Source organism: Schistocerca americana, chromosome 10 (assembly GCF_021461395.2).
Source record: "Schistocerca americana isolate TAMUIC-IGC-003095 chromosome 10, iqSchAmer2.1, whole genome shotgun sequence".
NCBI lineage: Eukaryota > Metazoa > Arthropoda > Insecta > Orthoptera > Acrididae > Schistocerca > Schistocerca americana.
The window spans coordinates 79,968,244-79,991,802 of record NC_060128.1 but is presented as its reverse complement, the minus strand read 5'-3'; the positions used below and the strand labels follow the sequence as shown (position 1 = coordinate 79,991,802).

The 23,559-nt window shown below is 39.4% G+C and overlaps 1 protein-coding gene across 2 annotated transcripts in view; it reads right to left on the bottom strand.

Moving 5' to 3' along the window:
• Nucleotides 1-17,415: 17,415 nt before the first annotated feature.
• LOC124552444 (guanine nucleotide-binding protein G(q) subunit alpha) overlaps nucleotides 17,416-23,559 on the bottom strand; it is a 79,606-nt gene continuing 73,462 nt past the window's right edge. For both annotated transcript variants that reach the window (XM_047126721.1, XM_047126719.1), the window contains exon 8: nucleotides 17,416-21,957. In XM_047126721.1, coding sequence (XP_046982677.1) covers nucleotides 21,875-21,957 — 83 coding nt within the window. In that variant the 3' untranslated portion in view covers nucleotides 17,416-21,874. The remainder of the gene's footprint in view (nucleotides 21,958-23,559) is intronic.

The window sequence follows — 23,559 nt, the reverse complement described above, 5'->3', positions numbered from 1 at the left end:
CTGGCTGATATCAGCTGCTTTCCTTCTGTGTTTCTATGTGAAGCCAACACTAATCATTCCATTACTGTTTGCATTACTACTCGTTTTGTAATAATGAATTCATTTAATGTCCATGTCTCATGATTTAGATATTACTAGTAGTATAAATTGGTCAACCGACATCTTAGAATTCAAAACTGAAGAGTGTCTTCCACAAGCTTGCCAGCCTAATTTCATACATCAAAGTGTTTCTGGTTTTGGGCCTCTCTTCATATTTTCAGATCGACCCAGACAGACATTCTGTGACCCTTTTGTAGTGGCACTACCCAATATTTTAGGTAAAAGTATTAAATCTTTAGTGTAAGTGGCTGAAAGTAGCACGGAGGGCATTGCAGAATATTATGGTAATAACCGTCAGCCACACTATGTTATTATGTAGGGCACAATAACAGATGTGCAAGTGAGTTGCAAAGTGAGGATAGCCGAGTGCCGTGTTAAACTGCCCGCGCAGCTGTAGCGAGCAGGTCATTCCCACCACACTCGAGCGAGTCTCTCTGTTATGGGCAACATGACTAGATGCCAGGATTTAGAGAAAACAAATGGGCAGTAGCGGAGTATAAATGAGACTGGATTTGAGAGCACGATATCATTCAGTTCGAGGACTCGATCGTCACTGAGTAGTAGCACCGCAACACCAGACTACGAGATAACAGGGCACCACCAACTGCAGCCTCCGTTTTGAGACTAGGCTACATCTGCTGTCACACTGGGTCCTTCACGGGACTCTGTACCAAAGCCACACTAACCTGCTATCTGTGTCTGCTGCTGCCGACACTGAGGCCCAGGGAGGGACACGGTGTCACGCAAGACACCGTCCGCCACCTGTCGGCGCGGGGGTGGGGGGGGGGGGGGGTCGAGACCTGTGCACGGCAACCTCCGCCACCGTGGAGTGAAGAGAGGCAGAGCTGCCGCACGGCGTATCGTTCCGCTGTGAAGCGCCACTGTCATAAACGGTCGTGGCCTCGCCTTTGCCGCCAGGTCGGAGTCCTGACACGGCATCGCCGAGCACCCTTCTGGCAGCCCACGCCGGCAGCACCGTCCAGAGCTCACGAGGAGAGGTGTGTCTGCCTCGTGTAGAAATGCAGATGTAATAAAGTTATACTGTTAAACTGTCCACAGCGTTCCCACTGGTTTCGCACCACCTATGGCATCACCCCCTACAGAGTGGTCTGTACACTTTGCAGTTGAGTACATTCAACAGAATTAGTTCCCTCCAGTGTTCATTCATTCATCACGATCCGGTTTTATCATAGTTCATTTTTAGACTATTATATACAAGGTGAATCAAAATTCGTGCACTCCGATGCCACAGTGTGATTCCTCGCATATCGACATAACAAAAATGCCGGTAAAAAATATTTGTCCCTTGCATATTTTCAGTTGAAAATGGACGACAAAGAAAGACAATTTGGAAACATTGTAGTCACACTTGGATGTATCTTCTTCTGATAAATTGTAGCTATACTGTCCCATTAGTGTGATAAGTAGAGCTTTGCCTCAGAATTTTCGAGTTTCATTTTGGGTCCACGGGTAATTTTTTTCTTTTTTGAAAAAAATTAACCTGCTCAACAATGCTGGAATATACACTGTTTCTTAAATGAAATGTATCTTATAACTACAGCTTTTAACGTTTAACATAATTATTGGACAGATATGTCAGAAATATTATTCATAAGTGTTTTAATCGATTTTTTTAAAAAAAAAAAAAAAAAAAAAAAAAAAAAAAAAAAAAAAAAAAAAAAAAAAAAAAGGGAACTGTTACAGAATAGAAATAACTGAAAAGGAACTGTTACAGAATAGAAATAACTGTAAAACTTATCAATCAGATATGTTAAACACATTAAGAGTGGCAAGTTGTAATACTTTAAGTACACCATCTGTGACAGTAAGTCTTTCGGTTACACAATACATCACACAAATCTGAAGGCTGTGAATCCAACTAAATACTTAGGGATTACAGTTACAAATAACCTAAATTGGAATGATCACATAGATAATGTTGTCAGGAAAGCAAACTGCGGTCTGCAATTTTTTGGCGGAATGCTAAGAAAATGAGACAGATCTATTAGAGAGACAGCTTACATTACGCACATGTCCTCTCTTCTCGAATACTGCTGCGCATTGGGGGTACACACAAGTTAGGATTGACAGAGGACCTCGAAAAAATTCAAAGCACAGTTCCTATTGTAGATTTTCCCCGCTAGGGTAGCCAATTGCTCACAAACAGCTATTGAAAATGTCTTTATAGAAAAGTCCAATGAACAAAATTATGTTACAAAACCAATAGTCAATGGCCTCTCAGACCATGACATGCTGTTCCTTCTGTTAAATGTTAATACTGAACATGATATAAAATCTGTTAAATCTGAGCTCAAGAGGGTAATCAATAAGCCAAAAATTGATTATTTTAGGACACTCCTCAGAGACATCCACTGGACTGATGTTTACAGTGCTCATGGCACGAATGAAAAAATAACACTTTTGGTAATAAAATGCTTACCTTATTTGAATACTGTTTTCCCCCCAAAACTAACCAAGGTCAGAGCAAAGTCTACAAAGAAGCCATGGATTACTCAAGGAATAGGGGTATCTTGTAAACAAAAAGAAAACTGTTTCTGTCAATCCAAAACAGTTCTGATGATGCTATAGCACATTACAAGAAATACTGCAAAATATTAAAGACTGTAAAACGGACATCAAAGCAAATATATTACAAGGAAAAGATAGTCATATCAGATAACAAAATGAAGACAATATGGGATATAGTGAAGGAGGAGACCGGTAGAACCAGACATGAAGAGGGACAAATAGCATTAAGAGTAAATGATACATTGGTGACAGATGTGTGTAGTGTTGCAGAACTTTTTAACAAATATTTTATAACTGTTACTGAAAATATGGGGTTGTCAGGTACTGTAGAAGCTGCTATGGAATACCTCACAGACCAGACATTTCAAGTAACTTCCATAATATGAATTTGACCCTAACTACCCCAGCAGAAATAATGTCCACCATAAAATCAAAAGCATCTAGGGGGTATGATGAAATATCAACAAAGTTAATTAAAGTATTTGATTCTGAGTTACGTAACATATTAAGCTATCTGTGTAACCAGTCATTTATCAGTGGAATATTTCCTGAATGGTTGAAATATGCTGAAGTTAAGCCACTGTTTAAGAAGTGAAGTAAAGAAATAGCATCAAATTTCCGTCCAATTTCACTTTTCCCAGCATTCTCAAAAATTTTAGAAAAAGTAATGTACAATCGGCTTTTTAACCATCTTATCTCAAATAACATACTGTCAAAGTCACAGTTTGGATTTCTAAAGGGTTATGGTATTGAGAAGGCTACATACACTCACAGTGAAAATGTGCTTAATTCATTAGACAAAAAATTGCAGGCAACTGGTATATTTTGTGATCTGTCAAAGGCATTTGACTGTGTAAATCAGAATATCCTTTTAAGTAAATTAGAATGCTGCAAAATGGTTCATATCTTATATCTCTGGCAGGAAACAAAGGGTGTTATTAGGAAAGAGACATGTATTAAGCTACCAGGCATCATCCAACTGCGAACAAATACATGTGGGGTCCCACAACGTTCCATTTTAGGGCTCTTACTTTTCCTTGTGTATATCAATGACCTTTCATCAGTAACATTACCAGATGCCAAGTTCGTTTTGTTTGCCGATGATACAAACATTGCAATGAATATCAAATCAAGTGTAGTGTTTGAAAGATCGGCTAGTAAAATATTTGTGGACATTAATCACTGGTTCCTAGCCAATTCTTTGTTACTAAACTTTGAAAAAACACACTACATGCAGTTCAGAACTTGTACGGGGTGTGCCATGAGTATATGCCTAACATATGATGACAAGCAGATAGAAGAAGTAGACAGTGTTAAATTCTTGGGATTACAGCTTGATAATATATTCAACTGGGAGGAGCACACTACAGATCTGCTGAAGTGTCTTAACTAATCTCTATTTGCAATGTGAATTATGTCAGACACAGGGGATATAAAAATTAAAAAGCTGGCATACTATGCTTACTTTCATTCCATAATGTCATATGGGATTATTTTTTGAGGTAATTCATCAAGCCAAGCTAAGTTTTCCATGCACAAAAACGTGCAGTAAGAGTTATATGTGGTGTGAACTCAAGAACATCCTGCAGAAGCCTGTTTAGGGAACTAGGGATACTAACTACTGCTTCCCAATATATTCATTCCTTAATGAAATTTGTCATTAAAAATATATCACGTTTCCAAATTAACAGCTCAATTCATGGAATCAATAATAGAAATAAGAATAATCTTCACAAGGATTTAAAATCAATTACTTTTGTACAAAAAGGTGTGCACCATTCAGGAATACATATTTTCAATAACTTGCCAGCAGCCATAAAAAGCTTAACAACCAATGAAATTCAGTTTAAGAGAAGCCTAAAGGATTTATTGGTGGCCAAGTCCTACTCCATTGATGATTTTCTCAACTGATTTGTGTGTGTGTGTGTGTGTGTGTGTGTGTGTGTGTGTGTGTGTGTGTGTGAGTACAATCTAACTTCTGCAATGTGTTCATTGCAAATAAGTATTATAGTAGTTCTATCGAGCCTCATCCGAAAACGGAACGAAGTAAGGACTCGTTTCCCCATCATGCACTCATTTTAAAACCCATTTGTGAAACTTAACCCTGTGTTCATTGTAAATAAGTATTATAGTAGATCTATTACATGTTAATTACCTTATAAATAAAAATAACCTTTTTTATTTAAAATTCAGTGCAATAGTGTTTGTAAAAAGATTCTTTCATATAGTGTTCATTAAAAAAAAAATGATCACCATTCCACTTGGGACCTGTGGAAGGTACATTACCTTATTTGTTTCAGTTGTAAATATTTGTCATGTACTATTGTTTTTCTGACATGTTCTACATCCTGGAGGACATCCTCACTATGGATCAATTGGAATGAAAGTAAATCTAATCTAATCTAATACTGTGCAGTGCACTAGATGCCGGGCAGTGTGCGCTCCGTTGCCCAGCGATCAGAGGTGTTGTCGCCTGTTTACTGCTGCAGTATGACGTGAATCTATTTAAAATATAAGAAAATAAATTTTGTACTCACTCATGTCACGCAAGGAGATGCTGGAGCTGCCTGCCATTATTTACTAGGAATTTCTGGCATCTACAAGATGTAACTCTCTCTTGAGATATTGAATTAATTGATTCACACAACTTGACCAGAAGAAGGGATCGGTTGGTAGGACATGTTCTGAGGCATCAAGGGATCACCAATTTAGTATTGGAGGGCAGCGTTGAGGGTAAAAATCGTAGAGGGAGACCAAGAGATGAATACACTAAGCAGAGTCAGAAGGATGTAGGCTGCAGTAGGTACAGGGAGATGAAGAAGGTTGCACAGGATAGAGTAGCATTGAGAGCTGCATCAAATCAGTCTCAGGACTGAAGACCACAACAACAACAACAACAACAACAACAACAACAACAACATATTATCTTCGAGTTGCTCTATTGTGTGAGGATTCGTTGTGTATGCTTTGTCCTTCAGCGCACCCCACAAATAAAAATCATACAGAGTCAAATAAGGACTTCTAGCAGGCCAGGTATTGTTACTAATCACTCTTTCATCAAACACACTGTGAATTGCATGTGAAGAAACATTGGTCATATGAGCCTTTGCTCAATCCTGTTGAAAAAATGTGATGCTTTGTTCTCTTCCAATAAGTTCATTAAAAAATGGTCACAAAATGTTTTGCGCATATCTTTCACTTGTAACTGTGTAATTAAAAAAAATTGGGCGTATTATTCTGTCACCACTAATGGCACACCACAGCCCTATTTTCTGATCACGAAGGGATTTCTCATGAAGCACAACAGGTCTATCTGCACTCCAATGTCGACAGTTTTGGGAATTAACACGGAATCAAGCCTCGTCTGAAAACAGAATGAGGCAAGGACTCATTTCCCCATCATGCACTTGTTTTAAAACCAGTTTTCAAAACTTAATCCTGTGCGCAGGATCATCAGGTCGAAGTTCTTGTACCAGTGATATTTAATAGGGCCTTCGCCCAAGCAGCTTAGCACCCCTTTGTACAGAGGTGCACAATATTTGTGTTTCCTGCGAAAGATATACAAGAGACTTTTTAGGGGAATTTTCCAGCCAGTACGCAATGTCATCGAGACTAGGTTCTTTGAACACTGTACATCGTCCTTTACGCTTCTTGTCTTGAACACATCCTATTTCACAAAATTTATTCACTTATTTGTGAACTGTGTCACTACTTGGAACTCTAACACTTGGAAACTTCTGTTCAAACAATCTCCGACCAGTACGAGCGGACTCTGTACGCACATGTGAATTGTAAATAAACACTCATTGCGGAATTGAATAATTCACTCTTGCCATTGTTGTGTTTGCTGTTACACTCGTGTTGCCTGTCTCACTGCTCGAATGACGCTGGCCATATGTCTGTATGGCCTTCTCGCAAAAAAAAAAAAAGGGGGAGGCGATGGGGGAGGGCGGGGTGTAGCGCACATGGGACCCATTCGACCGGCATGCGCATCTTCCGTGGCTGACCCGCAATACCCCGAGTAGGCAGTCATCAGATAAATGGAACATCCTGCACTATCACAAAATAGGGGAGAGTGTGCCACAAACACGATATGTAAATTGGGGTGACAATCACTGAAATAAAAGTGGTTTGCATTGTGGCAGTATCTCATAAAATTTAAATCACTAAATTTCTCCTCAGAGTGTGAAAATATTTTGTTGGTACATAGGTAGAAATGATAAAGATGTGAATGTTTGTTAAAGATGTGAATGTTTGTTTTCTTCCGCGTGCTGTTCAAGAGTGTAAAGGTACAGAAATAGCTTGAAAGTGGTTCGATGAACCCTCTGCCATACTCTTCGTTGTGAATTGTAGAGTAATTGTGTGGATGTAGATGTATAAACATACGTAGTCTTCAGAGCAGATGCTTAAACAGACCTTCCCGCATCTCCAAACATTTAGAGACTTGTCGGATCGCATTTCTCCAAAATCTTCGCAGCACAGCTGCATTCTCAGTTACGAGACCCACACGGAACCCACTACCAGTTCCCTCCACATTCGTCAGTGGAACAGAATAAACATGCCTCTTCAAGCGCTGCACAGAGAATTTAGATCAGGTAAATGCGGAGGCCACAAAACAACCTCCATGACCGACCCATTTCCTGAAAAAGGCTCTCCTTCATTAATGTTGCACATATTTTACAAATTGTACAGGTGCAACCACAGCCTCTGCCGAATATGAAGTAGAATGTCTTATAGAGCTTCAAGCATACTGTTTGTGGGAAATGAAACCTTTGCTCAGTCAACCAGTCTGGCATCATGATGGGACCCGAGATACCCTCATATGTGAAGACAACTTCTTTCTTAGAAGTGGAATAATAAAAACAATTGTACTCTCATTTCTGTAATAAGTATTAAATAACTGCATGTGTCTGCAATGCCTATTAAATGATTAAGAATCCAGGTACCTAATTGAGTGTCTAAAATTAGAAAAGAAAAAATATTACACCTAGATCTGGAATCAAACTAACGAACTCCAGTATTCTGACACAAAACTTGCAACATGACAAGGCTGGAGAGGAAGCCTCAGGTCACCAGTAATAATTATTTGGGGCTGTGTAAGTATAAGTTGAAGCCGAGAAAATTAGTTCATGGTAACACCCAAAAGTGTAAACAATAACAGACGACCTGTAACACGTGTTGTGGAAACGCTGGAGCGGGATAGCAGTATAACCATTAGTTTAAGCTGTTAATGGACAGGGATGGTTCCCTCTCCCAAAACACATTGCTATAGAAGACTGTTCATTATGTTGTGTGTATATGAAACAGAGGCCGGGCAAGTGGTGACGGGTTCAGCCAAGGTAGGCACAACAAGGGCCTACGGACAAAGGAGGAATTAGTATGAGTTAGCATCTGGCTTTAAGTTTTTGGCACCAACAGGTAAATGCCGAGAAGGCCACTAATAGATACTTGTTGTTTGGAAATAGCAAGATTCTGGACAGAACCTCAATAAATTAGAATAAGACAAGGAACACTGATGCAGTAAGCGTAAGGGTTATATGCGAGTTCAAGAAAGACAATGTTATTCAGCGCTATGAACACAAGCACCAACTGTGATTACAAGCATAAGTAGACTCTGTACTGTAAACATTTACACACAATAACAACAAACAAGACTGTCTTATAAGTGAGACATAGTATGAAACAATGGCATTGCACAGTAGCCATTATCACGAGTAACAATGCAAATTATATTACTATTTAATACACTACAATGACAGGTGTCTACATTAAGAGTGTCATACCACACATACACTTAAAAATAAAACGGTACACAATTATTAGTATATAAAACTAATTTAACGTAATTATTAACCTTGTCAATAGTATTTGATTGAAAGTAATATAAATGCACATCCTTGTCTAAATAAACCATACAACCATGTTTAAAGGAATAGAAATTAGTGTCAGTAAACACTGTGTTAAGTAATGTTTCATGTAAATTAACTGTAGAATTATTAGTGTAGGAATAGTGGTCCAATTCCATTTACATTCACATTTTCCGTTCAGTTTCATTTCATTTCAACCGCACACGGTGTGTAAAAGTGTTGTAAGAAGTTGTGTTAGCTAAAGTTAGGTAACAGTGGTGAATGTGATGATGTGAGATGTGCTCTTGAGAGCTGTTGAAAACGCAAGAGAAAGTTCTGTTACAGCCATTGGACGGACAGAGGGGGCTGGTTTGGTTTTTCTGATGTGAGAGTGGATATTCAGTTATGGCTGTTGGACATTTGTTTGTGTGTGTGTGTGTGTGTGTGTGTGTGTGTGTGTGTGTGTGTGTGTGCGCGTGTGTGTGGTGGTGGTCCCTTTGATCGGGAGTGCAGCCAAATGATACATTCTGAACAGATACTCGTGACTGTGACTTTGGCTGTCGAAGTACGTACTGTATTTTGTTATTTGTGGACTTAAGTTTACACATCTGACATTTTGGTTATAAGAACTGGTATATAAACACACTTATTAATTTGAGCATACCAAGTCAAGACTTCCACCACTTGTATGCCACTAGTTAAGTTACAAATGGGACATTCTTATTAAAGCAACTCATATTTTATATCATTAGGACCACAATTCAATGGGAAGTATAACTTGCTGAATAAATATGTTATTTCGAATATAAATCTGGAGTGTATTGTACGTTATTGCCATGATTTCCATGGTCTTTTATGTTTAATAATCTGTAACTCGCATCACGTGTCTGCCTTCGAGCATCTGACCACAGGTTCGTCAATGCAGTGTATCGACTTGATCACTACCTTAGCGTGGCGTAAAGCAGACAACGTACGGTGCGATCCTGAGACATCTACGAGCCACGTTTTAGCTCAAGGAAGTTAACTCGCAAACTCTACCCACCACACTATTGAGAGAGCATAGTTATGAAGTACTGAATGAACACATTTGTCATAATGCAATGACAGGGTTGCCAAATTGCCTTTTCATCGATATCAGTTTTCTACCAAAGTACGCAAAGACAAAATTCTGTTACAGACATTTTTGCGCTGTTGGCACACAAGGGATTGAATTGTGGTGTCTTCACTGAAGGAATTTTGGTACACCCAATATACCGGTTAGCCGATGCCCTTGCCACAGTGGTATCTCCAGTTACTGCCAGGTCACCGAAGTTACGTACAGTCGGGCTCGGCTAACGCCTAGACAGGTGACTGTGCCAGTCAGCCGAGTGCTGTCAGCAAGCGTGGTGTACTCGGCCCTCGTGAGGCCAACTGAGGAATTACTCGACTGAGAAGTAGCAGCTTCGGTCACGAAAACTGACGCTTGTCGCAAAGACTTTGAAACACTTGGTATGATCAGGGAATTTAGCATACAGTGGAAACAAATGCAAGAAGTTATATTTATCTCTGTAGTAGTATTGTGACATTCAATAAGTAATGCCACACAATTTTTTTCTGAAAACAGGTTGGTTTCATTCAGGATTCCAATAAAGCATAGTATTCCTCATTTGGCAAGAAATCTCTATTTTTCAACGTAATCTCCATTCTATGTAATGGCCTTTGCAACCTCACCCGCACGGTACCACTCTACTGGTTTATGTCGGGGCCAACATCTTGCCGCATCAATAACCTCCGTGTACTCCTTAATGCGGAGTGCATCCTTCATTGGGCCAAAGAGGTAGAAGTCGGAAGGTGCAAGATCTGGGCTGAAGGATGGATTATTTAGAACAATCCAGTGAAGTTTTGCGGGCTTCTCTCAAGTGTGAGGACTTGTGTTGTCACAGAGAAGGAGAAGCGGTTCATTTTTTTGTGGCGAGACTGCATTGACGTCATTTCTTCAATTTCCTGATGGCGCCCTTGTTGCGATGCTGATAGATGCCTCACCTAATGACTAACCGTGCTTTTTCTCACTGCCATGTCTCCACAGACGTTTTGCAAGCATCTAAGAATATCTGTGACGCTCTGGTTTTCTGCCAAAAGAAACTCGACAACAGCTCTCCGACTAGAACACACTTCCATTACAGACGCCATTTTGAAGACACGTACAGTGCCACCACCAGTCAGAACTTCATAAAACTATAGAGGCGGGAATATTCCATGATGTCCCACAACAAATTCTGCATTTCCCCAACCAAAATTGACCAAGGAAAAAAAAAAACAAAAACAAAAAAAGTTGTTGCATTACTTATTGAAAGCACCTTGTATACCACATGTTGGGTGAACATCTGTTTATTTGGGAGAAACATTCAAAATTACCACTTCTGAGCAGGTTTACGACTTAATAAGATAACATTCCCCTGCAATATGCAGTCAGTCTTAACTTTCCTTGATGTGATCGTCATTGTCACTACAAATGTGATATGCAGGTACTGTTACCTCCTACTCCTGTAGGAGGCTGTGAGGCAACGGTTTGTGTACAATAACATTTCTGAAATGGACCGGCTTTCCCAGATTCCCAACCTGGAGCCAAGGAACAACTTTGGGGTTAGTTAGAAAGTTGAATTCGCTTCATGCCCCAGCTCCTTCTCTGGTTCTGGCTATTTAAGAAGAATGGGCTGCCATTCCTTCACGGACATTCAGACACCTTGTTGACAGATTCTCCAGTATTCAAGTTGTCAAAGGCGAAGGATGGAAACACTACATTTTACTGTCAACTAATAGGTGTCCAGATACTTAAAAAAACTCTGCCACTGCCAGTCTCCAGCCCGGGGCCTCGCCTTGCAAGTGATGGAAGAGGAGGGGGAGGAGCAAGTCCTTGCCACAAAACCTGGATCCGGATGGTAGCACCCTGCGAGAGTCCCTGCCCAAGGTTGTGTGTGAAACCTGTTTAACAAAATAGTAGTATCAGTTCCAAATGGCAGAGAGAGTGGAAGAAAACAAGTCACAGAAACCCTTTCAGCATTTGCTCGGAGCACGCAGTTAAATGTCGGCATCTGTGCATCTAGTTGGGGTAGCTGCAATAAAGATCTGGAAGTGACCACTCCAATTCTACTCACGCAGTGGAAGGTGGACTCGCAAACTGAGTGTAGACTAGAACGTCGAGAGAAATACTATCACTACACCAGTGGTAGCCGATCGACCGGCGCTCACCGTCGCACCGTAACTGGACTGACAGATTTGGTGGAGTTTGGCCTACCACGGAAACAGAGGTTATCAGAGACATCTGGCAAATTTTCCACCGAAGTGAAAACATACATAGGAACACTGAATACCAACACACTATTCAAAGCAGGGAAAGTAAATGAATCAGAAAAGATTCTGGGCAAACAAAGGGTCCCGATACTGGCAATACGGGAGACCTGCGTCACAGATGACAATGCTGTGGGCTTCGGTAACTACAGACTGTTCGAGAGTGAAACACAGAGGAAAATCTGCAAAGGAGCTCCACTCCTGCGAATGACCTTTCCAGTCAAGGGGCCCCTCTGATCAGTAACAGAAGTGAAATCAATATACAACAGACTGATGACAACAAGGCTCAAATGAAAATCAACACACAAGCGTCAGTAAACAGCAGTAACACAGAGAGAGACAAGGAAAGAATCAATAAGCACTGAGATGGGGGCAAAAAAAGGAGAGGGGGGGGGGGGAGAGAGAGAGAGAGAGAGAGAGAGAGAGAGAGAGAGAGAGAGAGAGAAAACCCTAATGGGATGTTAAACTTTTATTAGCTGATTTAAATTCACAATTTGGAAGAAAAAGACATTCAGAGGAACAATAGGAAAAGTCCAGGACACACATTCACTAACATTAGCAGCCAGAGACTGGTCAACCTATGTTAACAACATAATGCAAGGATAATGACTCACTTCCACAAACAGATCAAGAAAACAAAGATGTGGAAGTTATCCAACACGTCCTCAAGAGAATACCAAACTGACCATATAGCTATTACACACACAAACCACAGAGAAATTGTGAATATACTACTCAGAAAAGAGGAAAACAGACTCCAATGAGTATTTCACCCGGATCAAATCAGGCTGATGCCAAATAGAATGAACGACTAAATTAAAATCATCGAGAATCAAAGACAAATGGGAGGAAAAGACAGCCAAGACATGGGAAGAATTCAAAGAGAAGATCATTAGTAAAGTAAAAGAGAAAATTTCTCTAATCAAAATGAAGAGACATCCATGTTGCAATGACATACCTGATAAAGCAACTGAACACACAAAAATAGCATACACGAAATGGAACAGGGGCAGAACAGAATTTAATCTAGCAACATACATAGAAGCAAGAAAGCAAACAACAGACTCCCCTAATGAGCCAAAAGATAATATGAACAGCATCGGTTAAAAGGAACACTAGAAAATTTCCAATACGACAACATGAGACACTTGCAGAAGTGTTTAAAACCAGAGTACTCAGATAGCATCCTCAGAAAAAGGGTGGAGAACTTGTACAGAACAAGAAAGAGAGCTGTGAGACATTGGTGAAGTACTTCAACAAACTACTGAATTGTCCTGAACCAGCTGAGAGAGTCCAAAGGAGCCAAGAGATCAAGTCAAATGCACTGTACAAATTGGAGATCAAGAGAAAAATCATGAAACTGAAAAATTGGTAGAACAGCAGGAGAAGATGGCCCTGTAGTTGAACTTCTAAATGAGGATGGGCTGAATAACATCAGAGAAATAACAAATATCACACGACACATAGGAGAGACAAAGTGCACATTTATACACACTGTATGTATGAAAGGGAATAGGACTTCAGAGTTGCACAGGGATATGTTTACTGCCCATTACATACAAAATTGTATCACAATACCTGCTAGACAGGACACAGTTCCAACTGGAAAACATGGTACGAGAATACCGAGCTGGCTTCACAATGTAAAGATCCTGTGCTGAACAGGTACTCAGTTCAACACTTTACGGCATAGCAATCTGCTGTGCACTTTCTGCACAAATGTTTTTCTTTTCGTGAAAAAGATATATGTATTGAAACTTCCTGGCAGATTAAAACAGTGCACCGGACCGAGACTTGAACTCCGGACCTTTGCCACAGTTTTAATCTGCCCGGAAGTTTCATATCAGTGCGCACTCCGCTGCAGAGTGAAAATCTCATCCTGGATAAATGTATTGCTTTCAAGGTTACCAGTCCATACTCATAAGCAATTTTGGAAATAAGTTTTGTTTTCCAAAATATATAAACATGCTTTGGCACATTTCTGGCACACCACGCATGCATGCAAGGCACAATATCTATGAGTGCAGCGTTTTTTTTTTTTTAATTCTATTGCGCTAGGTGACATAACTATCACTTCACTTGTGCTGTCCAATGGTACAATCTACATCAACACTCCTTTACTCATACAATATGGAACAATTTCTGTCCTTATACGCAAACAAGACACGGATATATCTACCCTTCAATTTCCATAGCTACCGATCTCTCCACAAAAACTAGTGTCCAGCATTTGGCCATTTACACTGGTCAGCCAGCACATTATTACCGTTTACCTAAAAAATTCCGGGGAGGGGGTCAATGGTCTCCGACACCATGCTCCATCACATTCCAGATGTGTCCAATCATGTTCAGATCTGGGGAGTATGGCTGCCAGCACATAAATTGGGACTCGACACTGTACTCCTCGAACCACTCCAGGTATTGTGATGGCAGATTATATTGTTGAGAAATGTCGGAGTCATTGGGAAACGTGATCATCATGAAGGGTTGTATGTAGTCTGCAACCAGTGTATGATAATCCTTGGCCAACCTGGTGCCTTGCACGAGCTCCACAGGACCCGTGGATGCCCATGTTAATGTTCCCCAAAGTACGATAGAGTCGCCACCAGCTTGTTTCCGTCCCAAGTACAGGTGACAAAGAGCTGTTCCCCTGGAACACTAGAGATTCGCACCCTCCCTTCGGCACGACGGAGGAGGTATTGGAATTCGTCAGGCCGTGCAACGCTCTGCCACTGCACCAATATCAAGTGCCAAAGGTCGTGTTCCATTTCAGTTGTAGCTGTTTATGTCCTGGTGTTGACCTTGGCACATAGACGGTTGTCTGTTCTGGAGGCCCTTCATTAGCAGTGTCTGATGCTCTGTGTATTCAGATACACTCGTACCTCCCCAGCATTAATGTCTGACGTCATTTCCACCACAATACGCTGCCTGTCATGTTTTACCAGTCTGCTCAGCCTAAAACGTCCGACATCTATAATGAGGGGTGGCTGCCCAACCCCACAACATCTGGAAGTGGCTTCACCTCGGTTTTGCCAGGTGTTGAAGACACTCATCACTGCAATCCTCAAACACCCGACAAGTCACGCAGTTTCCGAAATACTTGTGCTGAATGTCCAGGCCGTCACAATCTGCTCTCGGTCAAACTCTGACAGATCGTGCACCTTCCCCATTCTACACACAGACAGCACGTTCACTGATGCGACACACATCGTACGTCTGCCCGACTAGCAGTCGTTCCTCGCCATGTGACGCTGCTATCACCTGGACTGGCTTATATGAATACCAGGTCAGCGGTCACAATTTCCTGCTCATCAGTGTATATGTGAATAAGAATGTAAACTCATTCAAAATGTTCCATACTGCATACGTAAAGGAGTATTGGTGTAGATTGTGTACCATTTGACGAGTAGTGTAGTAGTTACTTCACACAGTACAGTAATTGTGAAAAAATAAAATAAAAAAGTAAAAAACTGAACTGCTACATATTGCAGCTTATATTTTGGAAAATAAAGTGGTTTCTTTTCAAACATGCAGAAGGGTTACAAACACCAAACTAAAATTAAATTCGTGGGAGAGTTAAACGTGCTTCAAGATTAGAAGAGGAGTGAGACAGGATGACTTTACTTCACCACTATTATTCAATATACTGTTAGACAAAGTTGTCACAGAATAGGGGAAAGAAGTGAAGATACATGAACTTTATAAACCAATGAGGCTAAGAAGGAAAACCGAAGCACTAGATTTGTCTGTCTAGCATTCGCTGATGATCTGACAGTACTCACAGATAATATAGAAACTGAAGTAAAGCAAACATAGAACTGAGTAGAAATGTCTTGAGAAAACAGAATACATGTGAAACCAAAAAAGACATATCTAAAAAGATCACGATAAAATATGGTGAATTCACAAATTCAGGTTATCTTGGGGAGATGATACAGCCTAATGGGATAGAGAAAGCAGCTCACGAACAGACCGATCAAACGATTAGTAGAGCATTCTGAAAGACTGGAAGCACCTACAGTAAATCGGACATTTCACATAATGCAAAAAGAGACAATACAAACTGTCATCAAGCCAGAAACCTCACATGCATCCAGAAATGTGGATCAGAAAGGTGCACTAGAAAAATATTAAGAAACTAGGAAAAAGAATAATCAGAAAAGTCTTAGGGCTCAATTAGACAGGAGGAGGCTACAAATTGCAAATTAGGCAAGAGGCCAAACAGCTATCTAACATAGCACACGACATTAAGAAACACTGCTGAAATTTTACAAGAGTATAAAGAGAACATGACACACATGACAAACTTAACAGATCTTTGAGTCCACAGAAAGTATTCAGGGGCCAAGAAATTCAAGACAAGGGCAGCTTGGTCAGATGAAAGGAAGAAAATGCAAAGTGAGAAGATGAAAGAAGTGAAATGCTTACTGTACACTTCACAGTGGTTTGCAGAGTACGCTTGTATATATTCTTTTCAGCTTCATGGTTAACTGTGCACCAAAGGTATCTGGATATGCATTTCGGAAGAATTTTGTAATGCAAAACTAGGAAAGTTTAGCTATCTAATCTTGTGTGGGCACATTGTCCTCACGAGTCGCATTAGGCCTATGTCACAATGTGGTTAATTAACTGCACACTATTGCTCTGCAGTATTATGATTATGATATGGTAACAGCAGTTACGATCGCTGTAGTCTATTATGACCTGTTCATATGAGGGGGTCACAAAGATATTTATTTTGTGTGTGTGTGTGTGTGTGTGTGTGTGTGTGTGTGTGTGTGTGTGTGTGTGTGCCGCCGCCCTCCCTCCCCTCCCTGTTACCCTTAACTTCAGGGTCAACCTGAACTTACCAGGTATGGGCCATAGATATCTAATAAGGTGCGTGTTCATATATAACCCCACAATAAAAAACCTTGGGCTTTTTAAGGATACTGTTGTGCTTATTCAGAGAACTCTAGACATCAAAATGACTTGCACCCTGATAACATTTCCTCATGCACTGTACAGAAATGATTAAACAGAGAATAGAGTGGGACATCTTTTACACATTAATGCTTTCTTGCAATAAACTTTTAGTATTGTATTTGTCAGTTTTCGAAGTAGATTTGCTTTGCTGCAATACATGTGCATATGGTTGCAACTGTTATTGTTCATGTTCTTGTCTGTAACCATATTCTGTGAATGTCAATATCCAGCGAGTCATTCAATAACAAAATAACTTTTGCTCATATTGTCCCAAAATCTGGAAATTTAAAAAATTCTACTTACCTAGCAGCACATATGGAGTATTGGCCACTAGCTCATAGACTCCAAAATTTCCTCAGCTTGTTACAGGGAAAAAAAGGTTTCAAAGAAATGCCTAGCACTTTATTTATATGGCAAATGAGAGAAATCTCCTTCCCAAACTTTTTACAATTAAAGTCAACTATCACTCATAATGATATAGCATTAATTCACCTGAGAAGTGAATTGAATAATGAGAGATTTCTCACATCTTCTTCTAGAGTCACGGGTTGGGCTGCTTTTCGAACATGACAACTGTTTGAGCAGGGACAGAAAGAAATGTAGCAGTGTGAAGGAAATAGTCAAATAATTAGAACTTCAAACATCACAATTTCCAGAAAAAAGTATATTTTTGACAAGAAATGATTTACAAAATGAGCTAATGCCACATTCACAAACACATGCTTGGCCAGCACACACAAACAGCTGTTGCTGCATATCTCAATCACACAAAAATGAATGAAGCAACGTATTATTACATTTTCCCCTTATTCACCATAACTTCTCTTCAACAATAATCAGATAGTTCTGAGAAGGGAAAACTGGAACTTCGTCCTCTCATCATTGTTACAATGCAAATTGAGAAAAAATACAATTCCATTTTTTGTGCATGAAACTGTGTTTTCATATACACATATACATATATATATATACATATACATTTCACACCATGTCCTTTAATTTTTTTTACCATTTTAGCTTTTCCACACTAACAGCAAGCAACAGGCAGGACTTCAAAGAGCCCAGGTAACCTAAAAAAAATCCACACAAACAAGAGGCTCTTTATACAATACTCTAGCACTTTGCAGCATCATATAGAAGACACTTTCGTTCTTAACTTGTCACTATTCTAACGCTTACATATAAGAACGTATTTTAACTGACTGGGGCACATTTAACAGAAAAAATGTGAAACGAAGGAAAGTTATGCTTTGGCATTTCTTAGTCTTGCATAAAAAAAAAACTTATTTCCCATTCCATTCTTGTTGCTCACAATGCTCTACCACTATTATTCTGCTGGAGATCATCACACATTCTGGTAGGCTACACAATAATAAACATGCTTCTTAGTGTTTTTCCCCAATGCTAAACTGTGATGTTTGACCAGTCTAACTCAGTGGCCTAAAAATGTTGCTGGGTTTCAGTTTGTAATCACAGGTTAGACGTTTGTGCACAATATACAATTCAGTAGACAGAGCTGAAGTAAACTAATAAAACAAAGAACATGTTTGCAATATACGGCTGTATACATTTACAAAGGCAGAAATAAAAAAATCACAAGATATAAAATTTATTCATAAGATGTAACAAACAATATAAAGCTTTTGGCAATAGCAGCTCAAATAGGAATACAAACATTACATATTTTGGAGTTGTTTTCGGATGTCTAAAGTGTTGCAGGAAGTTGCAATAACAACACAGACAATGAGTGAAAAATAACTGTTTGTAATGAAGGGTTACCCTGAGCAAGCTACCTATGTAGTTTAGTAATTTTCCATATTTAGTTTCTTATACTGGGCTGTATGAACCTGTACTTAATTTGATGTAATGGCATTGTTATATATTAGTACACCGAGGTGTCTCAAATGTCTTGAAAAGTGGTATTTATGTTTCTGCAATTCTTAAGTACCAAGAAGTGAATGAGGAAACAAATAAGCATTCAAGTAACTGGATGCTTAAGCAGCCGATGACTCAGGGAGGTAACACAGCACATCTCAATCACTAGCTCCTTTCAGTAAATTATTACAAATTTTTTTATACTGTCTGACTGAGAAAAATTTTGTCCATTTTCCTTTGGACTCAATACCCTTTAAATAAACAAATATATATATAAAAAAAAGGTCCACTTCACACATTAACACACCGACAGTGCTACCAATATCAGTATTTCCTGCCCATTTACAAATTTTCTTCACCTTATCTAATTTTTTTCCTTACATCCCTCATATCTGCACAAAAAATAGCCCCCTGAACAAAAGACCTGCATTAAATACTGTTTCAACTGAAATTAAATTCTGAGACCAATACAAACCACATTTGAAGACACCTCAAAAGCCTGAAAAAATTCAGACTTGCTAAAAGATATGACGACTCGTCTAATGGCAAGCTGGTAGCAAATGGTGTCATAAGTATTCCTCAATAGCTGTTTGGAATCTTGACAATGGGGTTCAGTGAACTCGTGATCGAAGTCGCAATATGACAACTCCGCACACAGTACGAGCCAAATTGATGTCTGCTTCTCTCGTGCCTAGATAACCAGTACTCTGATACAAAATGGAGTCGACCTTACCAATGTCTACTGTCCTTTCAAATTCCTCGGTCGCACACACTATCTCAGTCTGTTACACTGTCGCAACTCGAGGTGACAGCCGGACTCTGAGCTCTCCGTAACAGAGATCAAATTGGGTCAACAGGTATTCACGAATTTTAAATGACATCGTTGTATATTGATAATATTTGATTATTGGACTCTGTTAATACTTCTGCACAATGCGTCGTAACAAATAAAAATTAGTCCGTATAAATATAATTCACAATATGTGTATGTGTGTACATATATTTATATATATATATAGCTTGGCATAATCATCCAATTAACTGCAACAATTTCTGTTTAATAAATAAATATTCTGTATACATTAATACAATTCACAATATTTACAGTTAGAAGATAATTAAATCAGCTGAATTTCACAAGCTATTTCTGTCATTACGAACACTACAAACTTCAGTATTCAACCGCATTTACACCTATGATATATAATGCCAGGGAAACAACAATAAACAGAAAAAAGTAAAAACCATCCTCACAAGTTCTGCAATGCTAATCAAAAACTTATCACATTCCATCTCCAGCATTTAATGCCTCCCACTGCGGACAAACCCTACGAGAAAGCAGTGTGTCGCAGGCACGGCTCTCACACTTCACTCTGAACCAAGACGCGACACCGCGAAGATGCGGTTGCGTTCAAAAATTGTCTCTTCACAGTGCAATACTTCTCGATCCAAAAGTTCGGATGACTGTGTCCGTTTGCTGCACACTGGCAATCTGGATTTCTTTCTTAGGCCAAACTGTCACTGTTTAATTACTTACAACAGCCATTAAAAACAACAACAAAGCAAATATGCACAGTACAACTCACTGAAGAGCTGTAAAAGGTATTTCCACAAATCCTTCACAACCTCCTCTCGCAAACAAAAAGAAAAAAAGAGGGATAAATATTTTCACACAACAATAGCACGCGCTCTGCACAGCTATACGGAATAATTAGCTTAGTACAATTATTTACAAACATGGAATAATTATGGGCTCATTTAAAATACAATTAACAAACAGATTAGCATACATTCATGTAAATGTCCCTTGTTTTACAACCAGATGATGACAATAGGCACTGGAGATTCAATAGATTTCATACAGCTGCTCTCCGTAAGTGCAAGTCAATGCCTCTCCTACAGGATAGGGAAGGTGGAAAAGCATAGAAGGGAAAGAAAGAGAGAGAGAGAGAGAGAGAGAGAGAGAGAGAGAGAGAGAGAATCCCAAAGGAGGTAATATTGTTAGGCGTTGACCTTCTCCCACTTCACAGATATGTTTCACAGAAACCTTACCGAATCGACAAACACACCGACTCGAACAGTAAATGCAAACTCTGGATCCTTACAAAAGCTCTCAGTTGAGCTGGTGTTATCTATCACAATGCACCAAAACATAGGAAATTTTAACATAGCATAATGAGATATTTTGCAAACACCTGCAGACTATAATTGTTTCACAAAATATTTTTTTACAATTCTAAGGTATTATTTTAAAATGTTGTGCTATCAAAAATGCTACTGTTTGCAGCTCATAGTTCCTGTAATGTACTCCTGAAGAAAATTACAAACACCATATATGCCAATAAATACAGAAATTTTGGACAATTTTAACCCAAAGAAACAAACTGATATTTTGGTTCAAGTTGGTCCACTGCTATAAATTTAACTGGTAGCCAGAGCACTGAGGAAAGTACAGCTGACAAGCAGATAATAAGCTTACTGTAAAACTGAAGTAGTTATTAACATTAACTTGGTAGTGTAAGTTTAAATATCACACATAATCATGGGGGTGCCCTTCTTCATTCCTAAACGTAATGCTATATGTAGCGCATTTCAACAACTGCCCCCCCCCCCCCCACCCCCAAAAGAAAAGATTAAGCATCTCATACTTCCCAGGCGTGATAAAATTCATGTTTAAAGCAATTGTTACATTACATTCCTCTTATCAACCATTCTTGCCCAGAAATTTCTGTCCTATAAACCACCAACACATTTTTTGCTACGTTGTCATTGGCAGTAGGTAATTTAGGATTTTGAAGTTTACATCAGAGAGATAGATAGATAGATAGATAGATAGATAGATAGATAGAGAGAGAGAGAGAGAGAGAGGAGAGGGATGAGGGAGAAAGGCAGAAGAGAAGGAAACCAAAGAATTAGTTGTGACTTCTCTCCGATGCTCACTAACAAATGTATCCCTACATCAGACACTGGACTCAGGTGAGACAACACTCAGGAGAAGGAGAAGAAGGGAGCTCTTCCTTCCACAAATAATAAGCGAAGTGTCCGATGCTCTCTAATTAATGTACGACTGTATTGGCATTGGATTCCCCTGACCCAATACAATGAACACAATACACAATGTAAGAACATTTCCTCCAATTCTTTTTTCTTATGTAATAAAATGATTAAAAATAAATTATCTCTCAATATGTTACGTGGTGTCGAGCGAGAGCTGCCAGGCGTGGCGTGGCGTTTTAAACCAGATTGTACTCCTTCAGGTTCGACTGCAAAATCGTGTCCTTCACTGCCGCAAACACAAACCTGATGTTCTCTGTATCTGTAAACAGCAATGAAAATGGGTGACATGCAGTAACTGAAAATAATGTTACAGTTGCTACCATGCTACTACTATCTAACTGGTAGTCGTGACTACTGAAGAAATTGAGAAGCAGTAAATCGTTGGTCATACATAAAGACAAGCACATTTAAGAATTTTTGGAAAGAATACTAAATATTACATATGTTTTAGAGACAAAAGAACAAATTGCATACTGCACTAATTTGAACCCAGATATATTTAATGTTTTTCATTTGTTTCAATAGGTAATTCAGTAACAGTACATAGTCTTCCAGGGAGCTACATTTTGTGCACGGGCAAGTGCTCTGTCAAATGAGCTATCCAAGTACTTCTGCTGTCCTAATAGCAAGTTTCAAAATAGTGCATACTCCACCGCAGAGTGAAAATTCGTTCTAGAAACAACCCCCCATGTTGTGGCTAAGTTATGTCTCTCCAATATCCTTTCGTCCAAGAGTGTTAGCCCTGCAAGATATGCAGGAGAACTTCTGCGAAGTTTGGAGGATTGGAGATAAGATATTGGCAGAGGTTAAGCCCTGGGGGCACGTCGTTAGTTGTGTTCAAATATCTCCATCAGCAAAGGATTTGGCTGTGGAAGGCAAAGCTGATAGGTCAGAGTCCTAGTCCAGTGGACAGTTTTATTCTGCCAGGAAGTTTCGAACCAAGACGTAATCGATCACTGAGTGAAAACTTGTACTGGAAGTAGGGTTACTGTCACAGATGACATGCTGTATGAAATCACAATAGGTCTCAAATGTTATGTATGAATATATGCACAAAACTAATCCGGCTTATTCCATACTATCGGGGTAGGTCTACCTGTGAAAGCAGATGTGTTTTATACCATGTCTGCTGTTATTTTATCTGGGCACAACCTTCAACCAACTGTTCACCCAAATTGCGGCCGACAGAGGAGTTGACCACCTAGCGGTGAAACACACTGCCAAGCACAATGTGGCGAATTTTTTGTAATTGTGGCAAAATCACACAAAAGAATGCAACCATATTGCAAATCAGTATAAGTACTTTATTATTTTTGTTTGTTTTCCTTCACATTTTATTGATGTAATTTTGTATGAAGATTTGAATTTTTCTAACTGTTCTGGGATTTTTACTCTGTTAACTGTAACTCACGTCAACAGTATTTTTTATATTTATAAATTACTACACTTAGTTAATTTTATTATTTCCCACTTTGTAAAATTTTACAAAAGTTTAATTTTGTGTAATACATTTTTTAGGAAAAAGAAAAATTTCCTCTGTTTCTGTCCCTACACGGGCTACTTTTGTATTCGTCACCGCCCTCTGGTTGCTTAAATTTTCTTCCTTGTTATCGTGTTGTAGCTAGTCGGTCTGCCATGACAGCTGTGTTACATACAGTCTTTATATAGCTCATCACCGAGATGTTCGTGGTGTGTATTTCAGCTGTTTAATGTCCTATGTATTTCTGGTTTGCAGACAATCTGAAGACGGGGTCTAACTGGAATGCGTCAGTCATTGCCGGCTTCTTACTTAGTGATCGAGGACTCAAACCCTCCGAGAATAGGTTGCAGAGATTGTGCACGTAAACTTGTTAAAAAAACA